Consider the following 17,523-nt stretch of genomic DNA (forward strand, 5'->3'; position numbering starts at 1 on the left):
GGACATGTTAGCATGGCCTAAACAATCACCGGTAGAAGGTACTTTCAGGTTTCTGAAATGGGGTTCAAGTCCCTGCAGTGATGGAAGGCTTAATGTTTTACATGTGTCCTGCTTGTGTGTTTATTACATGAAATGTTATCACAAGTCAGAATAGTACCCGAATGGACAAAACAAATTGTAATTGCAACATGTAACACTTGGTTCACGGCGTTCTCTTTCACAGTAGGCTTTGCACAATCCCAGGCGCGAACCATGGACCTCTCGTGGATGTCAGATTAAACACAGGTATGCACCTCTGGCGACCTTGGACACTCCCATATGCTAATCTGGACACCTTGGCCACTCCTGTATGCTAATCTGGACAACGGAGACCGAGCGGAGGGCGTTGGCCAATCGCTGGGCGGGGCGAAACCACTACTGTACGGCTCGACGTCCCACGCAGCGCCGGCAGCTACTGCAGTGGAGGCTGTTGGTGAGCCGTTTATATCGGTCCGACTGCCTGCTCTGAAACTCGTCCTGTGAGAAACGTTCCGGTGTGAAAACAGGAGTGCGATTAAATGCGATACATTTTCTGTAGTTAATTAATCTCAATTACGCGTTAAAGTCCCGGCCCTAATATTTCAACATGATAGCAGTTCCTAAGTGGTAGCTTAGTTGCAGTTATCAGCCTTCAAAGACACCAACCATAGATTCACAGAATGAAAAATCGCCTACCTGTTTTTTGAATAAAACATGTCATACATGAAGAATTATCTGTCTTTCACTCACTTTAATCAATGAACATCATCATAGCCATCACTGTCATATCAATATCAATTCTTCAGTATTCATCATCTTCATCATTATCATCACATAATCAATCAGTTTCACTTCATCTTCCTCCTCTTCCTTCTGATTGCTACAGGTTTGTATAGCTTGCACATTTCTGTGCACTTTAATTTGTTGGCAAGGCAGGAGCAATCTGAAATCTTGCAGGTCCGTACACACTTGCAGGCCATAAGTTCCAGCACGGCCATTTGTGCTGGTGGCCCCTGCATCTTCTGTGTTCTGCCATTTGGGTTGCATGGGGCCCCGGCAACCTTTCAAAGACTTATGGATCAGGTATTGAGAGGATGTTATGACTATGCATGTTCATATCTTGATGATGTAGTTATTTTCAGTGCCTCTTGGGACGAACATCTTCGACATCTGGGGGAGGTCCTGGGGCGGATCCAACCGACAGGAGACAGAGTACTTGGGGTTTGTAATTGTGAAGGGGGTTATCAAACCACAGGTCCACAAGGTCCATGCCATCAACTCCTGTCCTCTACCTCATACCAAGAAGCAGCTGAGGTCCTTCCTGGGCATGGCGGGCTTCTATCATCGGTTTATACCCAATATGTCAGACAGAGCTGCTATCCTCACAGACATGACCGGAAAAACACGCCCCAATGGTCTCCGGTGGATTAAGGAGGCAATGGCAGCGTTTAGAGACATTCAGCAGGCTCTGGGTACGAATCCTGTCCTACACAGTCCTGACTTTGAGAAGCCGTTCGTTTTACAGACTGATGCTTCAGAGAGGGGTTCGGAGCTGTTCTTCTGCAGGGCCAGATGGAGGACCACCATGGAGGACCTGGCATTCATCAGCCACAAGCTGGAGCCAAGAGAGGTTCGATATTCCACTGTAGAAAAAGAAGCCCTGGCCGAGGGAATTCACTATCCAGACTGACCATAGAGCCCTCCAGTGGATGCAGCGGATGAAAGACAACAATGGCCGCATCACAAGGTGGTACCTGGCCATGCAACCCTTCCGCTTTACAGTGCAGCACATCCCCGGCAAACTCAACGTGACTTCAGATTACCTCTCTCGCTGTTTCAGCGAGAGTTCCGAAGGGGGGGGGGGGGGGGGGGGGGGAGTGTGTGAGGGCTGCCCCACATTGAGACAGCCTATACTGTATGGTGACTTTTCCTTTTTGTCTATTTGTTTAGTATATGCATTCTCAGGATGTTCTACAGTCTACACGCAACACACAAACACATTGAAATAACACACAAGACACACAGCTGAAATGACAATTTATTATTTTGTTGTTTTGTCTGTTTATTTACATTAAATTACATTTCTGTTATTTGTTGAAACTATTATTTGAAACAAAGAAGAAAAACAAACAAATAAATACAAAAAAAAATACTTTTAATTTAAACCCACAACAAGTTTCCCTGTGTCTCTCCTTCCAACCAACTAGGTCCCTGACAACGACGAATATGAAATTATCTGACCCCTGAGAAATGTACAAGTACAATTTTAACAACAGTGTTTGAACAATTTGAGCAATAGGTTTAGATCAGAATCAGACTGGCAAGTGGCAATCATACTTCGCCGCACACATGCACGCACACACACAAAGATTGATGACAACGTGTACACCTAATACTTTCTTCTTCAACTAACTGGATTGGAAAAGCGACCTTCTGGGCTTATCAGTGACGAGCTCACAAATGATGACATGCAGGGTAAACTGTTGCTTACTACTAAGAAAGATGTTGTGCTCTCAAACTAACCTGGATTGGATTTATCTGCACTTCAGCCTTGAAAACATCCTGAAAAGGACACAACAATGGTTCTGTACCTGGCCCACATTGATTGAAAACCTTGAGTATATATTGTTTTGGGGTTTCGTATTTGAATACCATTTATGTTTGATGCTTTTTGTTTTCATTGAAAGCAAATATGTTTAACCTTACCCACCCTGGTTCAAATACACAAGACTGTTCCAATCTAATTTAAGGGTTCTTTATTTTTTTATTGAGTCCTTTGTCCGATTTCCTTTCCACCTGGCTACACAAAAAAGGGAGGCAAAGTTCCTCTCTGGTAGGTACACGCCTGCCTGGCACCCCAAATCAGCTAACTGAGGAAACCTTTACAACTTCTGTTTCATTTCTCGACTTGTTGAATGTGATCTTGTTGAATACTATGTAACCGTCTCCACACAACAGCACCACTGCCATTAAACCCACGATCTGGAAGAAGAAAACACATTTAAAAATTAAATGCGTCAATGGCTACAACAACAGCTAAAGGTCAAAACAACTGTTCGTGGTAATGTGTGTGTATCTTCAAATAAGTCCACCAAAATGTCACAATCCAATGATAATTATTATTGATGGACCATCTCACCCCTCCAGCCAGTGTGTTCCTCACGGTGTAAGTAGACACGGCCATCAGACTGAAGACGAGCACAAGCGCTGCACCAAACACTGAATTGAACACATCCTGAAAAGAGGAAACATTTTGAAACATGAAAAGACAAAAATGTAAAAAGAACCACCGCTCGTCTGCTGAAAAAACTTAAGTGAGGTGCTGGAGTCACAAAGGGATAATGAAAAAAATAAAAGGGAACCTCCGCACACTCAGATCTGCGCACAATCAAAGTATTTATTTTGCTATTTTCGGTCTACTGACCTGCTTCAGGCACGTGCAGAAATGTGAAAAGACCAAATGGTTGTCTCTCACTCATGCCATATCGGTATCGGAATTGTCTCAAAATAATCAGTTTTCCCCAACAAAAAATAAATAAAAATGTAAAAAGAATCTACATTTAATTGGTGTACTCATCTCATTCAGTAGTCATTCAGTTGTGAAAACAGACACTTGGAAAAGTATTATGCTATGTATTGATTGATTTACAGGTTTTGGGCCAAGCCCATAGGGCCTAGGCTTGTTTCCATTGTGGTCCTATGTACTGTATAATATCGGAATCGGTCAGAATCAGTATCGGCAGATATGACCCTGCAAATAATCGGAGATCGGATATCGGTCATAATTTCATAATCGTGCACCCCTAATATATATGTACTTTGCTTTGTTACAAGTATTGTCACTGTATGATGATAATATGTCTTACTATGAGAGGCCAGAAGAAGAAAGTCAGCTTCTTGTTCAGCTTGAGTGTGTATAATAAGAGTAGAAGACTAGTGACCAGAAACTCCAGGACTGTAGCTGCAATGTACTTGGGTCTGGATGCTGCCGAGAAGCACATAAGCGCCACAAACAGAGTCATCTGAACAGGAGGGAAAGAAAATAAATCCAATTAGTATGTTTCACTGAACAAAACACCTATACATTGTGAAACATGACTGGTAGTAAAAAATGTTAAGTGTTGTTAAAGCCTGAGACTGAATTTTAACCATATAGAATATGTCCAGTAGACAGTAACACAAACTACTACAGTAGCCTATGTTGCATGTTACAATATTATCAGCCTGTGATTATCACAACCATTGATCAAGCAAATACTATGTTAAATTAAACCGTAAAATATTTTCTTGCCATGAGATATACCATGAGAGACACAGAATATTTATCAATAAACAAATCTTAGGAACAGTGTAAAGAAATGAGAGATACTCTACTTGTGCTCTGTAATAATAGAAGCTGCTGAACCCAATTTAAACATTATATACATAATATCTCACCATCTCTGCTAGTTTCACAATGCCCCTCACAGATCTGAGAAAGGCTGTATCAACCTCCATGGCTGTTGGGGTAAAACAAATTCTGTTTTTGTTGCAATGTCCTCAACAGCACTATCTGTGCCTGCTTCCTGATGAAGTAAGTTCCCCTTAAGCGGGGGAGGAAATGACGTAACAGTTTTTTCTATGAATGCGTGAAGTATATTTCAGTACGCCTCAAAATGCTTGGTTATAAACATGCTAAGAAACCCCCAAAGCACGCAGAAACCCACAGATTGCACAGAACAAAAGATGTACTTAAGTGGGCTGATTTGAAATCTATAGACAAAAAACAAGTTAGTAGCCAGTTCCTCTGAAAATGCTTTTATTTGTACAAACACAAAAAAAAAATTCATCCCCTGTGCTGACAGACATTTCTTTTTTTTTGGGCTGCTTTCGCCTTTTTATTTTATATTTTTTATAGAGGGACAGACAGTAGGCTGACAGGAAATGGGGGAGAGATGGGGGTGACATGCAGTAAAGGCCGTCGGGATCGTGAGTCGAACCCGCGGCACACTACCAGACTCAGACTACCGGCCAAGGTGCCTGGACCACTGAGCCACGGCCCAGGCCCTGACAGACATTATTAAAGAAACTAGACTGGTGCCCAGCTGTAAAGGACATAGTTGATAACGATGGAAGTTGGAGATCCACACCCCACCTGCATGCAATACCCGACCCGTTGTACCTGTGTTAGAGTACCCTTTCCACTCATTTGTCTGGAGATTTCTGTATCTGTCTCTCTGTGTCCCTTTATTCCTATATATGGAGTTCTGTGTCAGGCATGCCCAAATATGGAGTGTTGTGATGTCAGAACAGGCCAGCTCCATATATGGAGCCCGGGCAGGGGCCCTGTCCAGAGCCCAGGCAGAGGCACTATCCAGAGCCCGGGCAGAGGCACTATCCAGAGCCCGGGCAGAGGCACTATCCAGAGCCCGGGCAGAGGCACTATCCAGAGCCCGGGCAGAGGCTTACACTATAGCCTAAATAAGTGATAAGATGTGCTCTGGATAAGAGCATCTGTTAAAAGCCTAAATTATAAATTGTAATTGTAGACATCTCTGGAGGATAGCGCCACAAATTCTGCCTAGACGCAGGGGAGGTATACCGCCTGGGCAGAGTGCGGCTTTCTGGGGCTGGGCCCGGGAGCTGAGGAGCCCACGCCAGTGAAGCGTTTTGTGGAGACTTGTCAGCTTGGCTGTCACTAGAGAAGTGAGAAGAGTTTACACTTGGGACTTGCTTGGGCCTCCAGGTCAGCACAGAGGACAAAGATGATGAATGGGACCCTGTGAAAATGGAGGGTGGACTGGGAGGGGTAGCATACTTAACCCCAGGCCAAAAGCAAACGGGAGAGCAGTGCCAAAATGGTTGGAGCCAAAGAGATGACAGTCCTTAACTTGTCATCACAACTGTATTGGTGCAGCCGTAGTTGCCGAGTGAAAAAAGACTCAAGGTGCTGCTTTTCCACCATTGCTTTTTATAGGCTGATAATTTGAATAACACAAGCATAGAATAAGTAAATAATTTAGTTTAGTTGTAGTTATTTTATAATAGAAAAAAGTCAATGTCATATATGATATGAATAATAAATGTAGGGTTTTGATAATGAATAAATAATATTTTTTATTTTGTTGTGTTGTACTTTATATGTTTAAAGAGCTAAGTCTTAAAAAGACAAGAGTGGCCGCACACAGTCTTTTTAAGACATATCTCTTTATATATATCTTTACATATCTACATATATCTGTTTCTGCCGTGAGCTGGCACCACTACTAAGACTGATGTGCGTTTAGCATCCTCCTGCACAGTGTTATACTTTATATGTTTGTAATTAGTCTTGCTTTTGTGAACTGTGTTTCTGTTTTAGTGCTTTGTGCTATACTGTAAATAAAGATGACTTTAGTGTAGTCGCTGCCCTGTTTCAGATTAGGGCTTTTGGCTATGCTCTTACCATCCATCGGCTGTGGAGCTTGTGCTCAATGTGCTGGACGAGGGACTCTTCTCCTCCTGCCTAACTCTGTCTTAGGTGAAGACCAGCACGGGTCAGCCCTTGACCAGTCCATCTCACCAGCCCCGTCGAGGCAGTATCCTCGGAGTCACCACCAAAAGATATTCCTCGCCACACAGTCGGTCCTCACTCTGTCTCCCATCAGCTGTTTGCGAGAGCTGTCTCAAGCGCACCATCCCCACTTCCAAATCTGCAGTCTCTCTCTACCATCTCGGCTTGGACAGTTGATCACCTGCAGCAGGTCCTCACGGAGAGACACACACCCTTCCACCGGGCCGACCGCAAGGCAGACTGGGCACTAAGCAGAGACACACACCCTTCCACCGGGCCGACCGCAAGGCAGACTGGGCACTAAGCAGAGACACACACCCTTCCACCGGGCCGACCGCAAGGCAGACTGGGCACTAAGCAGAGACACACACCCTTCCACCGGGCCGACCGCAAGGCAGACTGGGCACTAAGCAGAGACACACACCCTTCCACCGGGCCGACCGCAAGGCAGACTGGGCACTAAGCAGAGACACACACCCTTCCACCGGGCCGACCGCAAGGCAGACTGGGCACTAAGCAGAGACACACACCCTTCCACCGGGCCGACCGCAAGGCAGACTGGGCACTAAGCAGAGACACACACCCTTCCACCGGGCCGACCGCAAGACAGACTGGGCACTAAGCAGAGACACACACCCTTCCACCGGGCCGACCGCAAGGCAGACTGGGCACTAAGCAGAGACACACACCCTTCCACCGGGCCGACCGCAAGGCAGACTGGGCACTAAGCAGAGACACACACCCTTCCACCGGGCCGACCGCAAGGCAGACAGGGCACTAAGCAGAGACACACACCCTTCCACCGGGCCGACCGCAAGGCAGACTGGGCACTAAGCAGCGCGCTCTTATCCGGTCTCTCACCTCATCACCATGGCAACATCTGTACCTTCCCTGAACAACCCCATTACCCTCGTCAATTACTTAATGGTGGGACACCGCTCATTTCACGGTCACACTGGGGTCAGAATTTTCTTTATCACTTATCGAAATGGAATGGCATCACTTTCAACACCACCTTCATCAAGACACATCCAGATCTACAGGGACGCTGCTTGAAGGTTACAATCAAGGATGGGGTTTGCCTCCACCCAGCCCCCCCTAAATTCACCACCTACAACCACTCATCCGGTCATCCATCATCCCCACCGACTCCACAAACCTTATCCAATAGCAGCACTTCTTTGAGGCTAAGATAACGCAAGTTCAGTAGTTGAGATCACCCTCTACATCAGACCTGGGCATTACACGGCCTGGGGGCCAAATGCAGCCCTTTGGCTGATTCTGACCGGCCCGTGAAACGTTACTTGGAATTGTTGGAAATTAGAAAAGAACACAATTTTACCTTGTGTTCTTTTGAATCCTGTTTATTCACTTACACAATCTGTTTCCTGCCGTGAATTGCGTGTGATTAACAACTTGTTTACCATTGTTTTGGACAATTTGATTGAATAAATTACATTTCTGTAAGGAAACCACACTTTTGAATTGCCTAATAACATAAACTCTTACCAGCTTGTCAAAACAATGCCATTTACTCTATTTTATATAGAAATAAAATGTATATTATGCAGAATTGAGTTCAGCCTTTTGGCCCGGCCCTCAACAATAATTTTTGGGGGCGCTAGCCCCTCCTATACATAGGTTTAATGTTTGTCTTTAGTTCAATGTTTGTTTTGTAAACGCATTGACAATGAAGGGAACATTTACGTCATATTGTCTCTTTATTGTTAATGGCGTTTAATGTTTGTGTTTGCACCGTTTTTTTTACATCAACTAATCAACATGAGTTAGACTTTAATATATTAGCGCCCCTCACTTCACACGGGTGTGATTTTGTTTCTCATTTGGCTCTTTGGGAAAAATAATTGCCACCCCTGCTCTACATAATGACCAGCCATTCCCCATTTGTAATCATACTACTGTACACACGATTGCAGGTTTTCTTTGCATCACATCCACCTCCTTTCTCCTCATCACTCTCTCTAGGAAGTAGGAACCCACTGGGGCAGCAGAGGCACAATGGCTGCCAGGTCCAGAGACTACAACCCCAACCCCGAGTCTCATCCTTCCCCAGGTTCCTCTTCTCAACCTGCTCACTCATTTTATTCTTGCTTTAATAAATTCCTTAAACTTCAGTAGAGGTGTGGTCTCTTACCAATAGAAAAACTATACTTATATCTGGACACCGACATCACAGCGTGGGCTGACCAACTGTACCTGTGAAACATTACGAGGCATGTCAGGAGGTCGCCTGGTCAGAGTTAGCTGCTCATGAGAAGGGAATCATGAATAATGGCCTTGCGGTGGGTCAACAACACACATAGGAAAGGTTGCATTCACCCAGGGAAGGTTAGGTGACACTTTCACATCTGTTCAAGACAAAGATACAATTCCATAATTGGTAATCATCACAAGCATAGACTGTATCACAAGGATAAGTTAGCATAGCAGCAAAACAATGGACATAAGCCCGATTCATACTTCATCATCACACACATTGTGAGCTTGTGGGTCTGCTATGCAACACTGTTGTGTGATGGAACATAAATTGGTCATTTTGCTGCCCACACTTCCACCACCCTGAGCATAAATACACTCATCCACAGTTCCGATTACGCCAATGCCAAACACACCTACCACTGCTTCACGGAAAGCCATTCCAACAACATCATACTGACTCAGTATGATGTGGTTGCAGCAAACGTGCAGCATGGATCCCCATGCCAAAAGAAGCAGGGTCCCCCCCCGTAACCTCCATCCCTCACTCTGGACTGAGTGGACTCCCTGCATGGTTTTGCACAACCCACACAAACCACTTCCATTCCCCAATTTCCCCGACAATTTTGGGGTGGGCAGTGGCTCACCTAAATGCATGGTTTCCTCAATTCCTCTGCTCCTTTTCGGTGTGTGAATAGGTCAATGTGATATACATTGTAAAGTTTGTGGACGGTAACTAGTGCCCCTCAAAAAACAGATCTATTTCTGTTGAAGGTGTATAGTGAAAGTTTGTCCCCTAGCCAATGATGTAGTTTAACACGACCAACCTCAAATTCAGTATCGTCTTGAGCCTATCATGCAGTTCCACTAATGCTAAGTACTGTTAGGCTATACCACCATTTTTCACAGGACATGATGGTAATGACTCCTCTTACTTTGAACCTCCTCATTTCCTTACCCATTATGACAGGCTGTCACTAGATGGCCAATGTGGGAACACATTCGGTAAAAAATAAATAAAATAAACAGAACACCTTCCCCGGATCCTTACCCTAAAATTAACCACACCAAACCCTGGATGCCTAAACAATACCATATTAATGCCCAAACTTAACTAAAGTATATTAATTGAACCCATGCCTAATCTTAACCATTCTAATCAATTATTAAGGTTAAGATTAGGCATGGGTTTCATTTATATTCTTTAGGTAAGATTAGGCATGCCCAATTTTAACTATGGTAACTTCATTCAACCCAGGCCTAAACTTAACTAAACATACCCGGTAGTAATAATGTCCAACATTAACCAAAGTAAACCCAGACTAAACTTAACACTGTCCTTGCTAGTAATGACATGGCCATTGGGAAGAAATGTGAAGAAAAGAAAATCGTGTATCGAATTGAAAATAAGACTCACCATCAAAACATACTTATTTCCTGGCCCAGGCCGCTGGCATAATCAGTATCAGTATTCAGGCCGGGCACCTAAGGTTGCAATATAGTCTGATCCAGACGAAGTTTGCTGTCGGGATCTTCTCCCCATCTCCTGTCAAACTACTGTATACTATCAATAAAGACAGAAAAAGCCAAAATAATATCTTAAAAGTTAAATAAATAAATACTGATGACCTAACTCTTTTCCAAGTTGGTGAGAATCCACACACTGTGTCTTATATAAATGTCTTATATTTTGTACACAAACAGGAACAGGGGTGAAAACATAACTATTTGAGATCACAATGACTTATTTCAGTTGTTGATATATGGTTAGATATGGATTGGCAGGGCGATGGGACTGGATTTGTACGAGTCTTGATTCAGGACACCTTATTATCCAGTCGTTGTTTTCTGCATGTCAAAACAGTTCACATTCATTTATAATATAATAATATAATAAACTTTATTTATATAGCACTTTTTTAAACAAAGTTACAAAGTGCTTTGAACAGTCAGACAACAATAACAGAATACATCACAGGTGCAAAAGAAATAATAGAAAAAGCAAAATAACAAACACAGATACAAATCAGGGAGATGCAAAGGCTATTCTATAAAAATGGGTCTTTAGGAGGGTTTTAAAATGTGTTAGAGACTGGGTTAGTCTCAGCTCCTCTGGTAGGCTATTCCAGAGCCTTGGGGCCTTAACCACAAATCCCCTTTAGTGACCAATTTAGCCTTATGGGTCACCTTCAGTAGACCCTGACCCGATGATCTTAAGGTACGTGGCGGCACATTCATTTAACACATTGGATTGGTTCTTCATCGGCAGGGTTAGACGCACAGTTCAACTGATGCTTCAATTCAGAGACGAAAAGTTCTTATAATTGTCATGGGGGCCCGCCCCGCCCCCCTTTGCATTTGAATGCCTGAACTGCACAAACGTAAACAGTCCGGACAGTGAGGACAAAAAAGGTCTTCATGGGGGCACGAGCGCCGCAGCCCCCTCAGAGATGACGTCACTGCTTCTTCTCTGACTCAGGCATGTGCACTTAGTGAGGCCAGTCACACTTCCAGGGCTTAGACTCTGGAGCTTTAAGGCACTTTCCTAATTTCTCACATCCTGCTGGGGCCCAGTTCTGTTACAGAGAGAGAGAATGAGTGGACAGAGATCCATTAGTTCAGTTAGAATTGTGCAGTTTGTCATGCTGTTTATTCTATTCCCCACAAGGGGGCACTGCTGGTGTAAGAATGATGCACACTAGATGAGAGCAGGGGTTCTCAACATTTTCAGCCCCGCAGAAATGCTTTGGCCATGTATGACGACCCACGCCCCGCCCCACCCCACCCCCCTCCACACTCCCAATACAAACTGACTTAAAAAATAACCTTAATAATAACCAAATATAATCATTAAGGAAATGTACTATGTGTACTATGTAAACTCTTCATTTCCATTTTCCAGCCATTCAGTTGCAAAATAAAATAATAAAATAAAATAAATAAATAATTTGGGGACCCCCCCAAAATAAGAGCCGCCCCCTGCACTAGAGCTCTGTGAGACAGAGCGGTACAAGTTTAGGAAACAAAGCCATAATTAAATTCAATTGACTTAATATAAATGCATGAAACAATCAGCAACAAAAGGTTTCCAGTAGGGTGATGACTTCTGATATACGGTACGCTATAATTTTATCTCATAAGGAGAGAAGGAAAATATTGGTAAGCATATGAACATAAAAGACTGGTGTAGTGGAACAAACATCCTCAGGCCCATTGCTGACTGAATGCAGAGAGGAAATGAGACAGAAGGGTTTAACGACTCAGTTGTTGCATATAGTAAAGGCTTTATCAGGTTCCCTCAATTGTGTATCTGATGTATAAGAAAAGAATGAAAATGAAATGAACATGATAGAACGCACGCACGCACGCACGCGCGCGCGCGCGCGCGCGCGCGCACGCACGCACGCACGCACGCACGCACGCACGCACACACACACACACACACACACACACACACACACACACACACACACACACACACACACACACACACACACACACACACACACACACACACACACACACACACACACACACACACACACACACACACACACACACACACACACACACACACACCAATGAGACAATGAAAGTAGACTTGAAAATGGACTCAGTTCAAATATGTATTATTTGACATGAAACTCTGCTACTTTGGTACACTGCACCAAGAAAACTAATAAATAAGTAAATAAATTAGTCATTTTTGTGTAAATGCATGTAGTGCATGACTCTCACCATGACAGCTAAGTCACACATGTTGAGCTGGGGAACTGCTGGCACCAGGGTGGTCTTATGCTGCTGCACAACGGGAGAGATGCGGCTCAATACAGTCTGGTACTCCTTCGATAACACACTGCAAGGACACAACGCACACGCACACACACACACACACACACATACACACACACACACACACAAACACAAACACACACACACACGAGTAAGAACAGGCATCAGACCTAAGAAGAATAGACATTGTTACAACGATGTGATTCTGAAGGTCGGCCTCAATGATTCTCAAACGTTATCATGTCAAGGACCCCCAAATTCATATACATTTAGCCATGGACCCCCATCTGGAATTATTATGTGCCAGGCCCAGGGTTGTTTCAAAAACACTATTTATATTACTACTTCTGCCATTTTCAAATAGCCGATATACAGTAAGGATAAGAGCCATTCACAATGAGGTCTATAACAATATTGTTCACCATTGTTATGGTTATAGTTGTGATGTCAACTCCCATCCACTTGACCTAGAACGATTTATCTAAGTATATTTTTATAGTTATAGTGCTCAGTGGGAACAGACCTTTAAATAAGTCTTTTCGAGCTTATATAAAGTCATTTTGGTGGAGACCCTCTGGAACGTACTCAAGGACCCAACTTTGAGAACCACTACTGTTACTTTTCAAGAAATGGAAAAAAAAGAACCTGCGTTCCAATGGCTCCAATGTAGTTAGCATTTACTCACAAGCTCTTGTTAATACTTTATCAGCGAAGTATTTATGAGAACTCACAGACAGTGTTAACTACTATCACTTAATTTAAAAATAGCAATAATAACAGATCTACAAGCTCACAACTAGAAGCCAATTCTGAAACTTGGGAAAAAAGGGAAAAAAATAATATATATATATATATATATATAAAGTTGAAATATGGAGATACAGGGTTTCTGGCCAACATAAATTACATGCTGTCCATGCTGACCTCCTTTGGTAAAGCCCACCAGTGAGACCCCCCCCCCTCTCCCCCGTCTCTCAATTACTGTTGTTGGACACCAGCGAGCCCCATGCAGCACCTCTGTGCATCATTATATTCAGCGTGTAAAACACAGAGGCCCTGAAGGCTTTCAAAGGAACGCTCCTCTCAATAGGACCTGTAGGGTTAATGGGCTCTGAGAGTGTGTGTATGTGTGCGTGTGTTTTGGACAGTGGGCGTCTGGTGGCGTGACACCCAGATAGACAAATATCACCAGTGCAATTACACCCCAGATACACTCACCAGCAGCACCTGTGCCAGCCTTCCACCCTCCCTCCTCTCCCACCACCCTCTTCCCAAATCGAGCCCTCTGATTGGCCCCTGGGGAGCGTGTGCATGTGTGTGAGGTGAAGTGTCAATTAGAGTAATAACCCCGGGCCCTGTCCAGCACGTCCACCCCCCACGTCCACCCCCCCTCTACCCCTCTGCGTGGATCTCCCACAGGGCAGTGGGGCTTCCACCGATGCGGCAGCACCTGCTCCTCTCTTCCCATATTCATAGCCTTTACTCAGGCCTACAACGGCTGGACTGGTAGGGTACAGTACGACATTTGTCTCTCTCCATGTGTGCCTCCATTTTTCACAAGCTTAGCACCGACAACGTTATCTCAGGATTACTTCCCACAGAACAAAAAAAAGCTGAGAATCACATTAAGATTGGCCCGGCTATCTGAAATCGCAAAAAATGTGATTCCGCGGGAAGACAATATCTTGATCAGCATGAGGGATATTTAATTTCCCCGCTATCTCTGTTTACTATTGATTGTTGTGATTTCTGTTCTGATAAATGATGGAGCCGCGTACAACAAGTAAATGTGAGGCAGACGCATCAATGAGCGAGAAGTATTCAAGGGAGCATCCAGTCGAGGCAAACAGACACTGTGTGTACCAGAGGCTTGCAGCATAATGCAAACTTATATTGTTTTGTATTTGCATTGAATATCCCATACTGCAGACCTGTAAATCAAAAACTAACAATATATTTGTTCATGCCCTCTGTGCTCTCCAAACAAATAAATGAAAAGCCCACAGTCAGCAAAGCTCATTATCATGATTATAACCCTTAGCTCGCTATAGTGCAAAAGCAAAAACCCAGAATAATAACCAGGCTGTATGCAAATGAAGTCTTTTGATTTATAATGTATGACACCCAGGGGGGGATGGAGGGGGGGCATTGCTCAGGTGTGTCACCACTCTGATTACTGATTCATAACCCTACTGCTGGAAAACACACACACACACACACACACACACACGAGAGAGAGAGAGAGAGAGAGAGAGAGAGAGAGAGAGAGAGAGCGCAGAAGGTGGGGGAATTGAAGAGACAATCAAATACCTCGGCCCTGCCTCCCCCCTCCCTCCACAATCTTCTCCACCCTAGTGGAAATTGAGCAGTTCAGTGAAGACTATTGATTGGGCACAGATGAGCTTGGAGGCAGCCAGGTACAGTAGAGAAGATGAGGCCAGAGTGGGCCTCATCAGTGGGCTGCATAAGGGAGTGGAGACCAGGATTGTTTGGAAGGTGAGCTAAAGGCAGCACAAGACAAACATCCACTGGGATGTTTCCAGTGTCCCCATGCATGACCTGGGTTGGTTGATAGTTGTCGTGCATCCAGTCTAATAATCTGAGTTCCCAGAAGCTCTCAGTCTTAAAGGTGCAAGTGGAAAAGGACATAATTAAATGATCTTAATACCAGCATTCTGTTCCAAGGCACTTTAGTGTGAAGCCTATACTGTGCTACTGGGTGATAGGACTGGGCTGGGCAGGGCAGGGCTGGGCTGGCCGGTGTGTGTGTGTGAGTGTGTGTGTGTGTGTGTGTGTTCTTTGCTGTATCACAGCCTGCCACAGTAGTGAAGGTATGTGTGCGGACAGGCCCTACATCATCTTAAGTGGCTCTTTAGGTGGAGACAAAGATTAATGATGGCCGGCCAGCCAGCCAGTCCAGCTGGGGGACTGAGGAGCACATGGCCAAAACACACACACACACACACACACGCGCGCGCGCACGCACGCATGCACAAACACTACTAGGACGGGGGAGAATGGTCCCAGTGGATACCAAGGGACAAGAGCTGAGTAGTGATCCAAGACACAGAGCGAGAGGAACAGAACAAAGAGTAACAAGGGGTGAGTTTAGAAAGAAGGGAGAATTAACAATACTAACAAGAATGAATGGAAGGAGAGAGAAGGAAGTAAAGGGCGTACCGTGCCGTGTGGGATTGGAGGGCAGAGAAGACCAAGAATATGGTGACCTAGACCAACCCAATGACCTCCACCCACAGACCTCAGACGTGATTTGGTGTGTGTGTGTGTGTGTGTGTGTGTGTGTGTGTGTGTGTGTGTGTGTGTGTGTGTGCGTGCGTGCGTGCGTGCGTGCGTGCGTGCGTGCGTGCGTGCGTGCGTGCGTGCGCGTACGTACATGACTGCCTATTGATTGGTTTTCCTATAGTTGAATCTAAGCAAGAAGGCTAAGAGCTTGCAGAAGATAAAACAAAAACAACATTAATGTTTCATCATCCAATCTCCCCTTCGGTGTGAAAAGGGGATTGAGGGAATGTTAAAGATGAATTGACGACTGGCTGTAAAACGAGATACACAGACCCAGTCAGGGAGCGTAAGTCCATGGATGAGGACAAATCCAGAGAAACTATGGGATCATTAAAAAGGAATATTCCACCTTCACATTGTCATTATAAATGTGGAATGCATTCCTAGCTTGAATTAATATCTCTCTTCTTCTTCTTTTTTTGAGGGGCGCCAGCCCTAACCTGACTCCGCCAGATGGGGCAGCAGAGAGTACACTGGGTTCCCCCCTCCTGCTCCCATCTGGGAACTCTCAGGCAGACTTGATGCCCGGCCACAAAACGGCCTGGCCAATCAGCAGCAGCTATCCCGCCTCTAGCTGCTGCTGATTGGCCAGGCCGTTTTGTCGCCAGCCCCTCCTATTCCCAGCATTGTGTGTTTGTGTGTACCACGGTTTGGCTGATTTGATTGGCTGAGCATGGGATGTAATGTAAGATGATGTGTGACGATGTATGATGACATAAGAGCGGTGGAGCGCCCCTCACTTCACACAAGTGTGATTTTTTAAATTATTATTTAGAGTAGCCAAGTATTGTTTTACCCCTTTTTGTCCCCAATGTAGTCGTTATTATGCCAATTGATTCCTCCCCTCACACATTTCTGTGTTGTCACTGTGCATTCTACTGACTCACCTGCAAGCGAGGAGCCCCCACCAGCCGTAAAGAGCCTTTGTTCTACTCCTCCCGCCCACCACTCCCCGTTGACAGGTGCCGCCGCAGCCCGTAGGAGTACATGCAATGACCAATAGCACCCTCCCCGGCGCCGCCCAGCTTCCCTCACCCCAACACGGGTCAATTGTGTTCGCATAGATGCGCACCATGTTGGATTCGAACCCACAACCTCCGTGGTGGTGGCCAGGACTTTACCACCGCGCGCTAAATCTCTCATATTCTTTTTAGGCATGCACCAATGTTACATTTCTGGCCAATATGATATGAACAGACATTGCTGTTATGGTCGATATTTACTGTATACAGATCTAGGGATATTGGGATATAGGGATATTGAAAAATCTAAACACAACTTTGAAATATTTTTCTAACTTGCTGAGCCTTCTGAAACATTACACAGCAAACATTGATTCATAATGTATTGTAAAAGGCATTTCAAACTAGAATATTGGCTAAAACCATATTATTTTGATATCAGTTTGATACCAATCGGTTAAGGCCAATATCGCAGATACAGATATGATGACCGATATATTGGGCACACCAGTTGTCTTTTGCACACTGATCTACCTTTTCTACCCTCAGTGTTTCTCAACTCTCCCCATTACTATGTGCTCTGACAGAGGGACGCACAGGAGAGACACGTTAAACAGAACTCTCCCTCGATTGAGAGCTGAACAATACGGTAATTTTAACTTGCAGTGGACACATTGGATGTGACTGAAGGAGGTGGTG

The 17,523-nt window shown here is 44.6% G+C and overlaps 2 protein-coding genes across 2 annotated transcripts in view; both read right to left on the minus strand.

The window, feature by feature from the left end:
- Positions 1–2,242: 2,242 nt before the first annotated feature.
- cklf (chemokine like factor) lies at positions 2,243–4,546 on the minus strand. Its single transcript, XM_079496534.1, has 4 exons — positions 4,456–4,546; positions 3,885–4,040; positions 3,158–3,253; positions 2,243–3,000 (listed from the first exon to the last, which is right to left on the minus strand). Exons 1-4 carry the CDS (start codon positions 4,513–4,515, stop codon positions 2,881–2,883), a joined length of 432 nt encoding a protein of 143 aa, XP_079352660.1. The 5' UTR covers positions 4,516–4,546; the 3' UTR covers positions 2,243–2,880.
- Positions 4,547–10,723: 6,177 nt separating this feature from the next.
- Positions 10,724–17,523, minus strand: part of galns (galactosamine (N-acetyl)-6-sulfatase) — a 33,444-nt gene continuing 26,644 nt past the window's right edge. The window contains exons 13-14 of the mRNA XM_079497009.1: positions 12,506–12,623; positions 10,724–11,343 (exon numbers count right to left, since the gene is read on the minus strand). Of these exons, the coding sequence (XP_079353135.1) occupies positions 11,257–11,343; positions 12,506–12,623 (205 nt within the window). The 3' untranslated portion in view covers positions 10,724–11,256. The remainder of the gene's footprint in view (positions 11,344–12,505; positions 12,624–17,523) is intronic.

The sequence above is a fragment of the Electrona antarctica genome (genome assembly GCF_951216825.1).
Source record: "Electrona antarctica genome assembly, chromosome: 3".
Taxonomy (NCBI): Eukaryota; Metazoa; Chordata; class Actinopteri; order Myctophiformes; family Myctophidae; genus Electrona; species Electrona antarctica.